Source organism: Pleurodeles waltl, chromosome 5, assembly GCF_031143425.1.
Source record: "Pleurodeles waltl isolate 20211129_DDA chromosome 5, aPleWal1.hap1.20221129, whole genome shotgun sequence".
Taxonomy (NCBI): Eukaryota; Metazoa; Chordata; class Amphibia; order Caudata; family Salamandridae; genus Pleurodeles; species Pleurodeles waltl.
The window spans coordinates 1,866,215,035-1,866,234,460 of record NC_090444.1 but is presented as its reverse complement, the minus strand read 5'-3'; the positions used below and the strand labels follow the sequence as shown (position 1 = coordinate 1,866,234,460).

The window sequence follows — 19,426 nt, the reverse complement described above, 5'->3', positions numbered from 1 at the left end:
CCTCCTCTCTGCACCAGAAGCTCCGAAGAAATCTCCCGTGGGTCGACGGAATCTTCCCCCTGCAACCGCAGGCACCAAAAAGCTGCTTTACCGGTCCCTTGGGTCTCCTCTCAGCACGACGAGCGAGGTCCCTCGAATCCAGCAACTCTGTCCAAGTGGCCCCCACAGTCCAGTGACTCTTCAGTCCAAGTTTGGTGGAGGTAAGTCCTTGCCTCACCTCGCTGGGCTGCATTGCTGGGAACCGCGACTTTTGCAGCTACTCCGGCCCCTGTGCACTTCCGGCGGAATCCTTTGTGCACAGCCAAGCCTGGGTCCACGGCACTCTAACCTGCATTGCACGACTTTCTAAGTTGGTCTCCGGCGAAGTGGGACTCCTTTGTGTAACTTCGGGTGAGCACCGTTTCACGCATCCTCGTAGTGCCTGTTTCTGGCACTTCTCCGGGTGCTACCTGCTGCTGAGAGGGCTCCTTGTCTTGCTCGACGTCCCCTCTCTCTCCTGGTCCAATTTGCGACCTCCTGGTCCCTCCAGGACCACAGCAGCATCCAAAAACGCTAACCGCACGATTTGCAGCTAGCAAGGCTTGTTGGCGTTCTTTCGGCGGGAAAACACTTCTGCACGACTCTCCACGGCGAGAGGGATCCGTCCACCAAAGGGGAAGTCTCTAGCCCTTTTCGTTCCTGCAGAAACCGCAGCTTCTTCTGTCCAGTAGAAGCTTCTTTGCACCCACAGCTCGCATTTCCTGGGCATATGCCTATCTCCGACTTGCTTGTGACTTTTGGACTTGGTCCCCTTGTTCCACAGGTACCCTAGATTGGAACTCCACAGTTGTTGCATTGTTGGTTTGTGTCTTTCCTGCATTATTCCTCTATCACGACTTCTTTGTCTTTTGGGGAACTTTAGTGCACTTTGCACTCACTTTTCAGGGTCTTGGGGAGGGTTATTTTTCTAACTCTCACTATTTTCTAATAGTCCCAGCGACCCTCTACAAGGTCACATAGGTTTGGGGTCCATTCGTGGTTCGCATTCCACTTTTGGAGTATATGGTTTGTGTTGCCCCTATCCCTATGTTTCCCCATTGCATCCTATTGTAACTATACATTGTTTGCACTGTTTTCTAAGACTATACTGCATATTTTTGCTATTGTGTATATATATCTTGTGTATATTTCCTATCCTCTCACTGAGGGTACACTCTAAGATACTTTGGCATATTGTCATAAAAATAAAGTACCTTTATTTTTAGAATAACTGTGTATTGTGTTTTCTTATGACATTGTGCAAGTGACACTTGTGGTTCTGTAGTAGCTTCACACGTCTCCTAGTTCAGCCTAAGCTGCTCTGCTAAGCTACCATTATCTATCAGCCTAAGCTGCTAGACACCCTATACACTAATAAGGGATAACTGGGCCTGGTGCAAGGTGCAAGTACCCCTTGGTACTCACTACAAGCCAGTCCAGCCTCCTACACTGATTAAATGCAGTGATTATATGCAGTGATTAGATACAGTGAGTAGATGCAATGATTACATGTAATCATTCGATGCAGTGAATACATGCAGTTAATGGTAACTTTAGAATGGGGAGGGGTCACTGGTCTGAAACAGGTGGTAGTCTCCTCTGCAATCCCAGTAGAGTGTTTGTTGGGAATGATCTGGAGTACTCAGCATGGGGGCTGGGGTAGAGCTCAAGACCCATGCAGCCTTTCTGGGTATCCCTGAACTGGTGTGTGTCAAGATGTGTGTGTTCAGGGTGAAAAAGAAGTGTTGGAGTCTGGAATAATGGCCCAACATTCCAAGAGAAAAGGAAAGAAGGCTGGGGAACCATCTTCAACACAGCACAAGAAACAGAACCTCTCTTCTCAGGAAGATGTCTTATCCCCTGAGGAAACTGAGTCCATGGAGCTGGAGCCTTATCGGGTCAGTTGGCAAGTAGGAGTAACTTCCTCAGTCGATGCATGATAAAGCGGCCACAGAGGTAGTGCCATAGCTGCCGGGGTTCCCAGCTCATGCGTGATGTGCTGCTCTAGTACAGGATTTTTAATGGATTCTGGGAGTTGTAGTCTTTGCTGAGACAGGGAGAAGGGGGAAATGTCGGACCCTGGCAGAGAGAAAACATGGCAGCTCTGAGTTTAGTTTTTTTTTCTTTTTAGATAGACTCTATAGCTTGGTTTGCTGGTGTAAAAGTGTCACTCATAGTGTCACGCATTGGGCACTCTGTCACTCATAGAAGGGCTCTGTGTGTTTGGAATGTCACACATTAGGAGGCTGACAACGTGACAACTGTGCTTCCTACTACTGGGAGCAGCTTGGAAGTGGTGGGAGGGGCGAGGCCCGCACGGTAACGTCGGCGCAAGTGAAGGTTTTCAAAGTTTTCGTGTTTACAGCACCGCGAAGCTTGGCCTCGAGGCGCTGGCAGGGGAAGAAGACAAGATGGCGGCGGCCCCGGCACTCGCCTCAGTCCGTCCTCCATGTCTACGTCGGCGGTAGTGACGTCAGCCCTGTGTTACTCTCAGGTGGCATCGGGTTCTCGAGCGCTAGGGGCGGGGCTCTGAACGAGACGCTCAGAAGTAGTTGCCATAGAATACAAAGCGGCTTCCGGTCTCGCGCAGGCGGAGCGCTCCGCTAGGGGGCGGGGCAAGCAGTGGGCGGGCTCCACCAGCTTGCGAGTTTGTGGTTGAAGTTCCGCCTAGAGCGTGACGTCAGACCGGTGTAGTTGTGTGAGTGGGCGGGGGCTCTTCGGATCGGCCCCGGAGCCTGCGCCCCATTGGACGGCGGGGTCGGACGTCACGCGGGTGGGCGGGTGTGGCCGCGCGCTCCGACGGCTGGGGTCAGTGGCGGCGGACGGTCGGCGGCTCCGGGAGAGGCAGTGAGAGGCGGCGGCGGCCATGGAGGACGGGAGCGCCGCGGGGACAGCGCTGCTGGTTCTGCTGGGTGAGTGCGGGGAGGCTTCCTACGGGGAGGGGCCGTCGAGCTCGCCCCCCCCCCCCTCCGCGGGCGCAGAGGAGGGGGCGAGGTCAGGGGGCAGCCGCCGGTGCAGGAGGGGCGTCCGTGCACCCCGAGGCTGGCGCTGCGCCGGGGGCCAGGAGGCGCTGGGGGGTGTCAGAGGGGCAGTGCAGCAGCGGGGCACCAGCAGGGGGGTGCAGGGCGGGTGACCCAGCACCGGGGTGCACGGGGGGAGGGGGCTGCCGGGGTGTGCACAGGAGGGGGCACTGCAGGGGGTGCACAGGGAGGGCTGCAGGGGGAGCACTGCAGGGGGCGCACAGCACAGAGGACACTAGGGGGTGCATAGGAGGGGGCACTGCAGGGGTGCACAGGAGGGGGCTGCAGGGGGAGCACTGCAGGGGTGCACAGCACAGAGGACACTAGGGGGTGCATAGGAGGGGGCACTGCAGGGGTGCACAGGAGGGGGCTGCAGGGGGAGCACTGCAGGGGTGCACAGCACAGAGGACACTAGGGGGTGCATAGGAGGGGGCACTGCAGGGGGTGCACAGGAGGGGGCTGCAGGGGGGGCACAGCACAGTGGGGGCACTGCAGGGGGGTGCACAGGAGGGGGCACAGGCGAGGGCACTGCAGGGGTGCACAGGAGGGGGCACAGGGGAGGGCACTGCAGGGCGTGCACAGGGGAGGGCACTGCAGGGGGTGCACAGGGAGGACACTGCAGGGGGTGCACAGGAGGGGGCACTGCAGGGGGTGCACGGGAGGGCACTGCAGGGGGTGCACGGGAGGGCACTGCAGGGGGTGCACGGGAGGGCACTGCAGGGGGTGCACGGCAGGCATTGCAGGGGGTGCACAGCACAGAGGGCGCTGCACGGGGTGCACAGGGGAGGGCACTGCAGGGGGGTGCACAGCACAGAGGGCGCTGCAGGGGGTGCACAGGGGAGGGCACTGCGGTCACTAGGCACAGGCAGCTGACTCTTCACCTGGGGTGCACAGCTCAGGGGAGAGCATTGCAAGTGGGTGCTGTGCAGTCTGGGACACTGCGTCCAGTAGGATGGGTGGCCAGTGTATGGAGCCATGCACATACAGCTAACTTTTCACCCGGGGTGCCCAGCTCTGTCCGGATGGGTAAAGCAGGGGGTGCTGTGCAGTAGGGGTATTGCTTTCTGTAGGATGGAATGTGCAGAGTATGTGGTCATGCACAGGGGGGCATTGCAAGCATGAAGTCTGACACGCCTGCCCTGGGCAGTGCAGAGGGGCATCCAAGAGATGGGAATTAAAGTAAAAGACTGGCTCCTCGCCCTTGGTGTACAGCACAAGGAGGGCATTTCACAGGGTGCTGTGCAGTCTGGGGCTACTGCTTTCTGTAGGATGGGATGTGCAGAGTACGGGGCCATGCACAGGGGAGGGCATTGCAGCAGGGCAGTCAATAGGCCTGCCATGGGTGCCTAGCATGGAGTGCAAATGAGAAGGTGCATTGTTGAATGTGCTGCTGTGCAGGGGCTGGCACTCCAATGAAGAGGGCAGGTTACGATGTGAGTGCCAGGGGAGGACAGGATTGGTAGGCATGGGGCTCTATACCCAACGGGGGTGTCAGTCAGTGTACATTACGAGGGTGCTGTGCAGGGGTCCCCCCTGCACCTGTTCTCCGGCAGCCTATTCATCCATGAAAAGGCCGACGGAGAACAAGGTCGTAATCAGCAGGACATCACTGAGTTCAACGACGCCCTGGCAGATTCTGATTTGCACTGCTATCAGCTTGTCGGAGACAATGTTCCTGTCAGAGATGTCAGTCGTTTGACGGTCCAGCTGCCAGATTTTTAATTTGGCTGTCGGACCACCAAACCAACGGCGGTCATGACCACACCTTTAGTTTGTATTTGAGACAAAAATGTGTTTCTAAGAAATCAACTGATATTTGAAGAAAAATGATTTGTATTTCTAAAATATATTTAAAGCGCATATTTAGTGTAAATTGTGTGTCATTGCAGATCATTTTTAAACAAGTTATTACCTTAGTACCAGAGGCATTGCAGCTATGGCTTTTACATGCTACCCATGTAGAGACATTCCAAATTGGCAACGCGTTTTTTAACATTAGTGCTGGCAATCATGCCTGATGCACTGAGGTAATCCCTGGTAGTAATCTTGCATATGGTGGCCACTAACGCAATCTTGTTTTATGTCATATGATATCACTATTACAACATTAATACTATAAGCTCTTCGTGAGTTTCCTGGAGCATAAGTAGCTCTTATTACAGAAATCGTCGGAGACCCATGTCTTAGATAATATAGAAGTGCATGGTGTTTGAGCCCCTCCTGGGGGCTTGGGCAGTTGCTGGGGTTGTGGCTCTCCTTTTGAATAAGAGCTGATGGTTGCCCTTTGTGATATGCGGGTTCAGTACAAAGGTCCGGACAGTGCTGACATAGAGGCAAATGTTTCATATTAGAGAGCACTGGTGTGCTGTATACTTTATAGTTGGCTCCAGAACATCAATTGGTTGTTAGTTAATTAAGAAATAAGCAGATGTATGAGTGTCATTTATAAATATGCTTCCAGTGTATGTTCTCGTTATGCAAAAGATGGACACTGGTCTGTGACATACATGACATATCTTAAAGCTGTGCTTGCTGTCCTAACATAAACATTGTGTAACCGTGCCTGTGTATGTGCTAACGGGGTGTATGCAGCACGAACCCCTAGAATGTAGGAGTGCATGTTACCTACATTTTCAGCACATAGGGTTCAGTAAATGGTGTATAAATGCATCTGGGATGTAGAAATGCATATCATTCGGGGGGTCCCCAATACTGCGGCTAGTGGGATTACAGCAGCGCCAGCCACTGCGTTCTAGCATCCACAGCCTTGTCATGTAGCCGTGCAGTGCATTGTAGGTGTACACAGCCCCTGTACCCTGCGCGGGCAGTGCCTTCTACATGTACCACTCACGAGGAGATTGGGGGAAAGTATTAGCGGGCTTTGCACACTATTCCGCACGGGGTACAATAGCCCAAACATCCATCCGCCTTCTGAATGGAGGTTCCTAGCATGTCCTACAGGAATCTCCTTCAGATATTAGAGGAGGCGCTTCACCCGTCCTATGGCGGCCTCTCACCCAGGTAAGTAAATAGCACTCTGGTGGGCTCAACCTAGTTTGAGGAGATTTGTTTTTGAGAACTTGTAATGGATATTTTTGTTCTGCAAATTAGTGCGGGGTTCTAGTTATCACTGACTATGGGTAAGCCCAAGATTTCTCTTTGTCCAGTAGTTACCCATTCCATGATTACGGAATATATATATATATATATATATATATATATATATATATATATATATATATATATATATATATATATATATATATATATATATATATATAAAAAACATGTAACTGTTTTTCCATCTGCCAATGGTATTGTCTGCATGTTTAAGCCAAAATATCTTGCTGCTCATATGGGCCGCTCTGCTTTCTTCAGGACCACAAACTCCCTGCAAACCCCATCACTTTATAGGGTAGAGAGGAAGGATGCGTCATGGTTTCTTACTTAGCTGGTTCTCGGAGTTTATTTCGCACCCTGTGTGGTTCCTATTCAGATTTCATCTGTTCTGGGGTAATAAGCGTTTCCTTGGAGTCCCACTCTCGCCAGTGGTACCGAGCCTCTGGGCGCCTATATGTACAGATAATGACAGGCAGATTTATAGAGCGCGTGGCTACTTCATTGAGATGTCCCAGCGCCAAGACGCCGCTGCAGTGAAAAAGGCACATGTCAGGAAATCGGTGCAAAGCCAAGTTTTTAACTGTTTCCCAAAGGAGGCTGCGTATGAGGCCTTCACCTTTTTTTTTATGCCGGGGGTTCCAGATAGCTAAACAAGCTGCCTTCTTTACATGTGTATAATCGTAGTTCACCTGGCATCCGATTATCTTTAATCAGAGGTTCAAGGTAGCACAAACCACAGGGAAATAAAATAAAGCCTCGTAGCAATAACAGAGCGTTTAAGGCACTTCTCTGCTTATAGGAGGCCAGGGCAGTTTGTACAGGCCGGTCCCGATAGAAGTCGTCTGGGAAGTTTCAGCCGGAAACGTGCGGCAGATTTCTGAACGCATTGAATGAAGTCTGACGAGTTGCGATTGAGAGAGGCCCAGGTAAAGGGCAGTACAGTGGCCCAACCTGGACCTGACCAAAGCTTGAAGAACAGTTGTCTGGCTTGACATGGTGAAAGCCCCGGATATTTGATGTTTTTCAATGTCCTAAAGCATCTTCCGGCTGGAGAGTTTACTTGGATGTCAAAAGGCGGATGGAGCCAGGTTCCACGATTGTTTTACTCTTTGCTTTGGTGATGGTAGAGACCCAGACGGGAGGCCACCATGTGGTGGACCAGGTGTCAGCCTGTTTACCCAGGATCCGCACCCCGGTCTTCTCACCACTTAGCGTTAGAAAGTTTGTTGTCCCTCAAAGTGGCTGCTTCAGAAAGCCCCAAGCACCGCTGGGAAGCAGTGTTGTTCCTATTATGAGAGGATGATGGTCATCTGTGTATCACCCTCATTCGAAATGATGGTAAAGCCAGAGGGTTCCCTGATGTCCGCCAAAGGGCGGACATAGTGTTAGAGAGAGTTGTGTCGGGAAAGTCCCCGAGGCCCTCCTTGGAACAATGCAAGCGTTTCTGAGTGAAACAGATTTTAAGAAACCTGAAAGGTTTGACCTTGCAGGAAAGAGGCGAGCCTGAGCCAAGCCTCATTGCCAGTATCACCTGCCTACCGTCTTTTTGATATAATTGTATGAGATACCATGTCAAATGCAGCCCTGAGATCTAGCATTATAACCACCTCTCCATCACCCGAGAGCCTTCAGTACTAAAGGAAGAACACAAGCTCGAATGAGTCCTGGGAGGAGGGCGTTGCTTTCCAAAACGCTGGAAGTTGGTCACGTTTCTCCGTGATCTTGAAGAAAGGTAAAAGAGAAATTGGTTAAATGATTCTCCGATTTCAAAGGGCGCGGGGTGGGGGGGGCACATAACACAGCCGTATCTGCCATTTCAATGTCATCCTCAGCAGTCTGTGCACAACCATCGTTGCACTGTTCACCACCCCAGTACTCTGCAGAGCCCATCAATGCAGTGTACACTGCCCCAGTACTCTATGCAGAGCCCATCAATGCAGTGTGCACTGCTCCCTGGACTCTATGCAGGGCCCATCAATGCAGTGTGCACTGCTCCCTGGACTCTATGCAGGGCCCATCAATGCAGTGTACACTGCCCCAGCACTCTGTGCAGGGCCCATCAATGCAGTGTACACTGCCCCAGCACTCTGTGCAGGGCCCATCAATGCAGTGTACACTGCCCCAGCACTCTGTGCAGGGCCCATCAATGCAGTGTACACTGCCCCATCAATTCAGTGTACACTGCCCCAGCACTCTGTGCAGGGCCCATCAATGCAGTGTACACTGCCCCAGACTCTGTGCAGGGCCCATCAATGCAGTGTACACTGCCCCAGACTCTGTGCAGGGCCCATCAATGCAGTGTACACTGCCCCAGCACGCTGTGCAGGGCCCATCAATGCAGTGTACACTGCCCCAGCACGCTGTGCAGGGCCCATCAATGCAGTGTACACTGCCCCAGCACTCTATGCAGAACCCATCAGTGCAGTGTACACTGCCCCAGCACTCTATGCAGAACCCATCAGTGCAGTGTACACTGCCCCAGCACTCTATGCAGAACCCATCAGTGCAGTGTACACTGCCCCAGCACTCTATGCAGAGCCCATCAATGCAGTGTACACTGCCCCAGCAACTATGCAGAGCCCATCAATGCAGTGTACACTGCCCCAGCACTTTATGCAGAACCCATCAATGCAGTGTACACTGCCCCAGCACTCTATGCAGAGCCCATCAATGCAGTGTACACTGCCCCAGCACTCTATGCAGGGCCCATCAATGCAGTGTACACTGCCCCAGCACTCTATGCAGGGCCCATCAATGCAGTGTACACTGCCCCAGCACTCTATGCAGGGCCCATCAATGCAGTGTACACTGCCCCAGCACTCTGTGCAGGGCCCATCAATGCAGTGTACACTGCCCCATCAATGCAGTGTACACTGCCCCAGCACTCTGTTCAGGGCCCATCAATGCAGTGTACACTGCCCCAGCACTCTGTGCAGAGCCCATCAATGCAGTGTACACTGCCCCAGCACTTTATACAGGGCCCATCAGTGTAGTGTACACTGCCCCAGCACTCTATGCAGAACCCATCAGTGCAGTGTACACTGCCCCAGCACTCTATGCAGAACCCATCAGTGCAGTGTACACTGCCCCAGCACTCTATGCAGAACCCATCAGTGCAGTGTACACTGCCCCAGCACTCTTTGCAGAGCCCATCAATGCAGTGTACACTGCCCCAGCCCTCTATGCAGAGCCCATCAATTCAGTGTACACTGCCCCAGCACTTTATGCAGGGCCCATCAATGCAGTGTACACTGCTCCCTGCACTGTATGCAGGGCCCATCAATACAGTGTACACTGCTCCCTGCACTCTATGCAGGGCCCATCAATGCAGTGTGCACTGCTCCCTGCACTCTATGCAGGGCCCATCAGTGCAGTGTACACTGCCCCAGCACTCTATGCAGGGCCCATCAATGCAGTGTGCACTGCCCCAGCACTCTATGCAGAACCCGTCAATGCAGTGTGCACTGCCCCAGCACTCTATGCAGGGCCCATCAATGCAGTGTGCACTGCTCCCTGCAGTCTATGCAGGGCCCATCAATGCAGTGTGCACTGCTCCCTGCAGTCTATGCAGGGCCCATCAATGCAGTGTACACTGCTCCCTGCACTCTATGCAGGGCCCATCAATGCAGTGCACACTGCCCCAGCACTCTATTCAGGGCCCGTCAATGCAGTGCACACAACCCATGCAGTCTGTGCAGGGCCCGTCAATGCAGTGTACACTGCCCCAGCACTCTGTGCAGGGCCCATCAATGCAGTGTACACTGCTCCCTGCATTCTGTGTAGAGCCCATCGGTGCAGTGTACACTGCTCCCTGCAGTCTGTGTAGAGCCCATCGGTGCAGTGCACACAACCCACGCAGTCTATGCAGAGCCCATCGGTGCAGTGCACACAACCCATGCAGTCTGTGCATATCCATCGATGTGGTGTACTCTGTTTTATGCAGTCTGTGCAGATCCATTGGTGCAGTGTACACTGCTCCCTGCAGTCTTATGCAGTCTGTGTAGAGCCCATTGGTGCAGCGTATACTGCTTCCTGCAGTCTATGCAAAGCCCATTGGTGCAGTGTACACTGCTTTCTGCAGTCTGTGCAGATCCATGGGTGCAGTGTACACTGCTTTCTGCACACAACCCATGCAGTCTGTGCAGATCCATCGGTGCAGTGTACACTGCTTTCTGCAGTATGTTCAGATCCATGGGTGCAGTGTACTCTGCTCCATGCGCTCTGTCCGGATCCCAACAGTGCAGGCCTCGCCCCCATGGGCTCACTTTGGCCGGGAAGGCCCATTTCCCCTCACCCTGAGCTCTGGACAACCCCCTCATCGCTCAGCTCTAGTCCCCTGCACACACCAGCTACATTTACCGTACATGGTAACTGCTGCAGGCCGCTGCCAGGACCCAGGGTCTAGTAAACCATTTTATATAAGAGTTTCCTGTGTGTGGTGTCCGCTCTGTGGTTAATGCGTCTCCTCCAGCACATTTCATGTCCAGATGCTAAATTTCTTCCACATGTTTGTCACAGCAGCTCTAGTTTCTTCTATAGTGGAGTTCTGAGAACTCCACGGCTTCTGGGCTCTATGCTTCTAGGCTCTATTAGTTCTTATCTTGAGAAGGGATGGCACCACTTGGGGCAGGGCAGTGTGACAGTAGTCCCTTTGACAGGTATGTGCATTATGCGTTGAAAATGGAAGGGCTCAAAGACAGGGCAGCTGTGTTCTGGGCTCACTGTGTGGCAGTACTCCTGTGCCAGGCCTTCCCTTGGCAAGACTCCATAGCAGGGGGCATTGGTGGACTTGTGTGTGCACCCAGTGAATCACCTCTGGAACATGGGGACCCTTACCTAACTAATTTGTATGGTTTGGAAATTGTAATGGAAAGGGTGAGGCTTCTCAAAATATAGTTTTATTTCTAAAAGACAACGTGATATGCTAGGCCTTGTGAAAAAATGTTGTTTTGTTCCCAGTGCATCAATCAAGATAAGGATAGCAGCTTAATTTGTAGCTTCCAATTTCAAATTCCTTTACATTTACAATGCATTTTAAAACTTTACATTTTGCTTTTCTATGTACATGTACTTTATTAATCTCCTATGATTATTTACTTATATGAATAGTTGCAGGCCACTTTGTGGACGTCGTGGAACACAGGTTGAGAACCACTGTGGTAAAACTTCATAGCGTGTCCCCAGAGGCCAGAAACATGTGTTGTTTAAACTGTTTACCTAGTGCTTACTACCTGTGTGTATACCCGAAGGGCAGCAACATGTATTGGTTTGAACTGTTTACCTAGTGCTTACTACCTATGTGTGTACCCAAAGGGCGCAGGATGTATTGTTTTGGGGTGTTTACGTAGTGCTTACTACCTGTGTGTGTACCCAGAGGCCAGCGACAAGTATCATAGTGAGTAAGAGAGAGTGCAGTGGGCGAGGGGATGGTTGGCAGATTGTTTTGGCTGCCTCTGCTGTTCTGACTCCAGGCGCCTGCCGGGTGCTGTTAGGGTGAAGTTATTATCTGCAAAGCATTTTGTTTGTTTTGTACCAGTTTAACTATATAAAATCAGTAAAACAGGTCTGTACCATAAAGCAATATGTTGATGATTGTGATGCAGTTGTGGAATCGTAATTTGGATGCGGTCCGGAATCCATCTTGTTTTCTGAACAGTCCAGTGATGCTCAATGATAACACTGCCTGTTGTTGAGTACATGACCTGGATGACCCATTGTTTTTCTGATTTGTGCTTGGCACGCAGTTTGATGCAAGGCTTGCTCAAGAGACCGCACTCTGATACCCGCAGCACGCCAGCGCAGCACTAGTGCGTTATTGTCATATCAAGACGCCTGGCATCGCTTAACATGTTTCTTAATCTCAGGGAAGTTCCCAACTGACATTAGGGGGAACCCATGATTATTTCTATGTACTTGCTTATAATGCAATATTACTGTGATGTGACTGGACAGTAAATATAAACACTATGAAATCTTGGCTGGCGATAGCTGGACGCGTAATCCATATATGTGTGATTGCTGAGAAATGACTGTGCTAAATTCTCATTGGACAATTTCTGAGACCACCTTCGGTTCACAGGCAGACATGTGAACAGTTGGGTTTGTTCCTGTGCCATTATCACATCGTCTCTCTTATTACAGCGGGATGTTGTTTGTCCTTGATTTGGGCCTGGATTAAAGAGCGTCTTCCTCACAGTGACCCCTTGGTCCCGGAGCCACTGCACCTGCTTCACTAATGGTCGGTACTGCCTTGCGAAGCCGGCGGTCTCCTCTGCCGGAGAACAACCTGGGCTCGTATCTCATGGCGTCCCTCCCCTGTCATCTCTGGTGCCCAAACCAAGGTCTCTCCTCTGCTCCGGGACCCAGAGCAAGAGTGGAGCGGCGAGGAGGTACCGGTCCCCTAATCAAGAAAGGAAAGGTTGGAACAGAGGCCCCCTTCTGCGGTTGTAGAGCTAGGTGAAGCGAAGGTGTCTGCTCCACCCATCCCACAGGGACATCTCTCCCAGGCGTGTTAAATCCCACAGACACATGTATCTCCCACCCACTCGTCCTGTTGCTTGGGCTATGCTCCCATACATCAATGGTGACTTGGGTCCTAATGCTAGCAAGGAAAACGGGCCCCATTCCCTTTCACAGTAGGGCAGGGTGGATGGGCTTGTGCTGTGAAAGCTAAGGAAGAACCAGGGTGCCTGCTACCTTGAAGAAATGTTAATGTGTGCAAAGAGTTAATCACTTAATATAAAGGAGCTTTGCAGCCAGTCTAAACTCTAATTGCTGGAGTTACTTTAAGCTTCATGGTGACACATTCTTTTTGAATAAAAATATTAGCTTTGGATACAGCCTGATTACCTAATAGGGAAGTGTGAATTTTAAAGCACTTTTTATTTGCGGCATACTTTTTTGTGTTTTGTACAGTTTTAAAATAATGACATATTAACAGTGCTTTCTGTAACACTCGTATCTCACAGCATTAGCAATAAACAAGCGACTACTCTTGTGCACCCATCAGGATTGAACTATGATATTCTGGCCACGCGCACAGACCTCTGCAGGTTTCATTACACAAGAGCACGTCCCATCGCCTTTCATTTCAAGTGCGCCCATGGTGTTTTATATGCAGGATATCTTGTTCTTTTTCGCCACCTCTCTGACTCCCCATCACCTGCCCCCACCCCCCACACTTAGTGTTTCAGTTCCCCACACTTTCTTGGCACTTCAACTGCTGCGTGCAAATGAAAACAGGCTGGGAACGGCCTTTGTTGTCAGGGTATCTTTATTTACAAGTAATAGCAGATGCATCCTTGCCATCCCGATGGTGCAGCCACTGACTGGTGTGGGGCGTGTTATCGGGGGATTGTGTTTGATCCTGCAGGGGAGAAGCTTTCATAGCACCTGCTGAGCCCCCTTCCCTCAGGGAAGGAGTGCTCTCCTGTGTACTGAGCCCTCCTCAGGGAAGGAGTGCTCTCCTGTGTACTGAGCCCGCTCCTGCTGTAGTGGAGTGCGCCCTGTGTACTGAGCCTGCTCCTGCTGTAGTGGAGTGCGCCCTGTGTACTGAGGCCGCTCCTGCTGTAGTGATGGAGCGCGCCCTGTGCACTGAGCCTGCTCCTGCTGTAGTGGAGTGCGCCCTGTGTACTGAGGCCGCTCCTGCTGTAGTGATGGAGTGCGCCCTGTGTACTGAGGCCGCTCCTGCTGTAGTGATGGAGTGCGCCCTGTGTACTGAGCTCCTGCTGTAGTGATGCAGTGCGCCCTGTGTACTGAGCCCGCTCCTGCAGTGATGGAGTGCGCCCTGTGTACTGAGGCCGCTCCTGCTGTAGTGATGGAGTGCGCCCTGTGTACTGAGCCTGCTCCTGCTGTAGTGGAGTGCGCCCTGTGTACTGAGCCTGCTCCTGCTGTAGTGGAGTGCGCCCTGTGCACTGAGCCTGCTCCTGCTGTAGTGATGGAGTGCGCCCTGTGTACTGAGGCCGCTCCTGCTGTAGTGATGGAGTGCGCCCTGTGTACTGAGGCCGCTCCTGCTGTAGTGATGGAGTGCGCCCTGTGTACTGAGGCCGCTCCTGCTGTAGTGATGGAGTGCGCCCTGTGTACTGAGCCCGCTCCTGCTGTAGTGATGGAGTGCGCCCTGTGTACTGAGGCCGCTCCTGCTGTAGTGATGGAGTGCGCCCTGTGTACTGAGCCCGCTCCTGCTGTAGTGGAGTGCGCCCTGTGTACTGAGCCCGCTCCTGCTGTAGTGATGGAGTGCGCCCTGTGTACTGAGGCCGCTCCTGCTGTAGTGATGGAGTGCGCCCTGTGTACTGAGCCCGCTCCTGCTGTAGTGATGGAGTGCGCCCTGTGTACTGAGGCCGCTCCTGCTGTAGTGATGGAGTGCGCCCTGTGTACTGAGCCCGCTCCTGCTGTAGTGATGGAGTGCGCCCTGTGTACTGAGCCCGCTCCTGCTGTAGTGATGGAGTGCGCCCTGTGTACTGAGCCCGCTCCTGCTGTAGTGATGCAGTGCGCCCTGTGTACTGAGGCCGCTCCTGCTGTAGTGATGCAGTGCGCCCTGTGTACTGAGGCCGCTCCTGCTGTAGTGATGGAGTGCGCCCTGTGTACTGAGGCCGCTCCTGCTGTAGTGATGGAGTGCGCCCTGTGTACTGAGGCCGCTCCTGCTGTAGTGATGGAGTGCGCCCTGTGTACTGAGGCCGCTCCTGCTGTAGTGATGGAGTGCGCCCTGTGTACTGAGGCCGCTCCTGCTGTAGTGATTGAGTGCGCCCTGTGTACTGAGCCCGCTCCTGCTGTAGTGGAGTGCGCCCTGTGTACTGAGGCCGCTCCTGCTGTAGTGATGGAGTGCGCCCTGTGTACTGAGGCCGCTCCTGCTGTAGTGATGGAGTGCGCCCTGTGTACTGAGGCCGCTCCTGCTGTAGTGATGGAGTGCGCCCTGTGTACTGAGGCCGCTCCTGCTGTAGTGATGGAGTGCGCCCTGTGTACTGAGCCCGCTCCTGCTGTAGTGATGGAGTGCGCCCTGTGTACTGAGGCCGCTCCTGCTGTAGTGATGCAGTGCGCCCTGTGTACTGAGCCCGCTCCTGCTGTAGTGATGGAGTGAGCCCTGTGTACTGAGGCCGCTCCTGCTGTAGTGATGGAGTGCGCCCTATGTACTGAGGCCACTCCTGCTGTAGTGATGGAGTGCGCCCTGTGTACTGAGGCCGCTCCTGCTGTAGGGATGGAGTGCGTGCTGTGTACTGAGCTCCTGCTGCAGTGATGGAGTGCGCCCTGTGTACTGAGCCCGCCCGCTCCTGCTGAAGCAGCCTCTCCTCGGGCCCCTGACCTGGTGTGAGTGTCCCCTGGCTCCCAGGCCAGGCCCAGTCCCAGGCCCTGCCTGTTCCTTGTGGTGTCTGCTGAGGGACAGCTGCTGCTTGCAGGGCTGCCTGCTGGTATGTTATCAGACAGCTGTACAGTGGCAGCTGCCACTAATTGCGCTGAGACGCACACGGTATGTGGGAGGAATGCACCGGCGCAGGTACAAAGGGGCAGTAATGCGGGCCCCGCTGCTGGGCGGCGAGAAGTGACTCCTAGGCGCTTAGTCTGAAAGCTGGCCATGCTTTCATGTCTGCCGATGATGCTTGAGTGATCTTCCCAGGTGCGGGGGCTGGCCCTACACCGAGTGTGCTGGGATGATTTTGTGGCGGCTGCACGGGCCCTGTCCTGATACACAAGCCTCGCTCCCTTCCTGAGTGACCCTGGCTGTCAGAGGGCCCCCGAGGCCGGCAGTGTCCAGGGCTCTGTTTGTCTGTCCCAGGGGACTTCAGGCACTCCACGGCGGTGCCTTCCTGGCAAAAAGCAGTGCCCCTCAGGGTGAAGCCCCCTGCATCCTTCCACAGTGGTACCTGCCTGACCAGAAGCAGTACCCCTCAGGGTGGGGCCCCCTGCATCCCTCCACAGTAGTGCCAAGCAGTGCCCCCTCAGGGTGGGGCCCCCTGCATCCCTCCACAGTAGTGCCAAGCAGTGCCCCTTCAGGGTGGGCCCCTGCATCCCTCCACTATGGTGCCTGCCTGGCCGGCCAATATCAGTGCCCCTCAGGGTGGGGCCCCTGCATCCCTCCACGGTGGTACCTGCCTGCCCAGAAGCAGTAACCCTCATGGTAGGGCCCCCTGCATCCCTCCACGGTTGTGCCTGCCTGGCCAGAAGCAGTGGTCCCCAGTGTGGGGCCCCCTGCATCCCTCCACGGTGGTACCTGCCTGCCCAGTATCAGTGCCCCTCAGGGTGGGCCCCCCTGCATCCCTCCAAGGTGGTGCCTACCTGGCCAGAAGCAGTGGTCCCCAGTGTGGGGCGCACTGCAGAAGTGATCCCCTCCTCAGTGGTGCTAAGGTGGGGCCCCCTGCATCCCTCCACGGTGGTGCCTGCCTGGCCAGAAGCAGTGGTCCCCAGTGTGGGGTCCCCTGCATCCCTCCACGGTGGTGCCTACCTGGCCAGAAGCAGTGGCCCTCAGGGTGTGCCCTCCCCCCCCCCCCCCCCCCCCCCCGCATCCCTCCACGGTGGTGCCTGCCTGGCCCAGAAGCAGCTGACACTTGCTCCCGGTGACCCAGTGGAGCTGCAGGACACCCTAAACAGCCAAAGTAAGTAAGAAGGGCAGAAGAGATGTGGGACCTAGACGAGGAGGAAATGAACAAGAAAAGCAGCGGCCACCGGCCCCTCACCGAAGCACAGGTGGCCTCTCACGGCGAGGGGCCACGCAGGGCATGGGCATAGGGGCTCGGGCGGGGTGGTGAGGCTAGTAACATCTGCAGACACCGACTGTGCCTCCCAGGCCATGCAGTCACCGGCCGAGTGTGGGCACAGGAGCCCCCAGGGGTACATATACCGCCCTCGGTGACCAACAACGCCCCCCCCCCAGCGCCTAGAGGCGCCTTCTGTGTGTCTATGAACCATCCGTTAGCTCCTCGTAGCACCCTAAGAGAAATACAGACAATGTCCGTGTGGAAGGGCAGTGTCCAGGTTTATGCTTCTCATTCAACCCCCCTGTGCCCGTGTCCTGGGCATTCATCTTTACAGGGTCAACCTGTTCGAAACCAGTTCTGCGCGGACATGGCCGAGAGCACTCGTGTGACCTGTCAGACCTGACTCTAACCTTTTTATCGGATTACTCTGGACTCTGCTGCCCGGGCCAGAGCCTGTGCTGTGCTTACATCCGGACACACTGACGCGTGTCTGTGCCATGTGCTGGGGCCTGACTCCCACCGTATCAGATCACACTGGTCTCTGCTGGCCAGGGCCTGTCCTGTGCATGTACCTGTGTGTGCCAGGACCTGTCCTGTGCTTACGTATGTGTGTGCCAGGGCATGTGCTGTGCATGTACCTGTGTGTGCCAGGGCATGTGCTGTGCATGTACCTGTGTGTGCAGGGACCTGCCCTGTGCATGTACCTCTGTGTGCCAGGGCCTGTCCTGTGCTTACATATGTGTGCCAAGGCCTGTCCTGTGCTTACGTATGTGTGTGCCAGGGCCTGCCCTGTGCTTACGTATGTGTGTACCAGGGCCTGCCCTGTGCTTACGTATGTGGTTGCCAGGGCCTGTCCTGTGCTTACGTATGTGTGTGCCAGGGCCTGTCCTGTGCTTACGTATGTGTGTGCCAAGGCCTGTGCTGTGCATGTACCCGTGTGTGCCAGGGCCTGTCCTGTGCTTACCTATGTGTGTGCCAGGGCCTGTCCTGTGCTTACCTATGTGTGTGCCAGGGCCCGTCCTGTGCTTACCTATGTGTGTGCCAGGGCCTGCCCTGTGCTTACCTATGTGTGTGCCATGGCCTGCCCTGTGCTTACGTATGTGTGTGCCATGGCCTGCCCTGTGCTTACGTATGTGTGTGCTAGGGCCTGTCCTGTGCTTACGTATGTGTGTGCCAGGGCCTGTGCTGTGCTTACGTATTTGTGTGCCAGGGCATGTGCTGTGCATGTACCCGTGTGTGCCAGGGCCTCTCCTGTGCTTACCTATGTGTGTGCCAGGGCCTCTCCTGTGCTTACCTATGTGTGTGCCAGTGCCTGTGCTGTGCTTACGTATGTGTGTGCCAGGGTCTGTCCTGTGCTTACGTATGTGTGTGCCAGGGTCTGTCCTGTGCTTACGTATGTGTGTGCCAGGGCCTGTCCTGTGCTTACGTATGTGTGTGCCAGGGCCTGTCCTGTGCTTACGTATTTGTGTGCCAGGGCCTGTCCTGTGCATGTACCTGTGTGTGCCAGGGCCTGTGCTGTGCTTACATATGTGTGTGCCAGGGCATGTGCTGTGCATGTACCTGTGTGTGCAGGGGCATGCGCTGTGCATGTACCTGTGTGTGCCAGGGCCTGTGCTGTGCTTACGCATGTGTGTGCCAGGGCATGTACTGTGCATGTACCTGTGTGTGCAGGGACCTGCCCTGTGCATGTACCTGTGTGTGCCAGGGCCTGTCCTGTGCTTACATATTTGTGTGCCAAGGCCTGTTCTGTGCTTACGTATGTGTGTGCCAGGGCATGTGCCGTGCTTACATCTGTGTGTGCCATGGCTGCTGCTGTGCTAACATCTGTGTGTGCTCACATCCGAGCACAGACACTTGTTTACCAACCCACGAGGCTTGTTTAAAATGATGGTAATATTTCTGTGTGCCTACCTCCGGGCCGCCTCGTACAGATCTAACATCTGACTGTCTGTGCACCATGTGTCCTGCGGCCTCCTTTGGTTCTTAATTCCAGCCACGGTAGTTTTGTGTGAACATGTGTACCACTGATGACGGTGTACACCTCGCACGGCTGTGTGTAGCCTGTTACCCCGCCAGTACTCACCGGTTTCATATACTACTGATGACGGTGTACTCCTCGTACGGCTGTGTGTAGCCTGTTACCCCGCCGGTGCGCTCCTGTCTTGTATGCTATTGTTGACTGGATACTCCTCGTACAGTGTGTGTAGTCCGTTATCCTGCCGGTACCCTACGGTCTGGTATACTAATGATGACTGTGTACTCCACGTACAGTACTTTGCAGTCCGGGGTCCTCTGTACTTAAAGGAGTTTATAAAGTTTGGGGTGTGTAGCCTCCCACCCGTTCTCTGGGGTCCTCTGTACTTGTAGACAGTGTGTGTAATGTTTGGTTGTGTGTAGCCTCCCCCCACCTTGCTCCGGGGTCCTCTGTACTAGTAGACAGAGTGTGTAACATAGGGTTGTGTGTACTCTATCCCATCCGTGCTCTGCCCCCCTCCGTACTTGCAGACAGTATCTGTAACGTAGGGTTGTGTGTAGCCTCCCACCTGTGATCCGGTGTCCTCTGTACTTGTAGACATAGTGTGT

General features: G+C 54.1%; 1 protein-coding gene across 1 annotated transcript in view; it reads left to right on the top strand.

Moving 5' to 3' along the window:
* The first annotated feature begins 2,783 nt into the window (after window positions 1-2,783).
* The window catches only part of PTK7 (protein tyrosine kinase 7 (inactive)), a 535,321-nt gene continuing 518,678 nt past the window's right edge, over window positions 2,784-19,426 (top strand). The window contains exon 1 of the mRNA XM_069236405.1: window positions 2,784-2,930. Within this exon, the coding sequence (XP_069092506.1) occupies window positions 2,885-2,930 (46 nt within the window). The 5' untranslated portion in view covers window positions 2,784-2,884. The remainder of the gene's footprint in view (window positions 2,931-19,426) is intronic.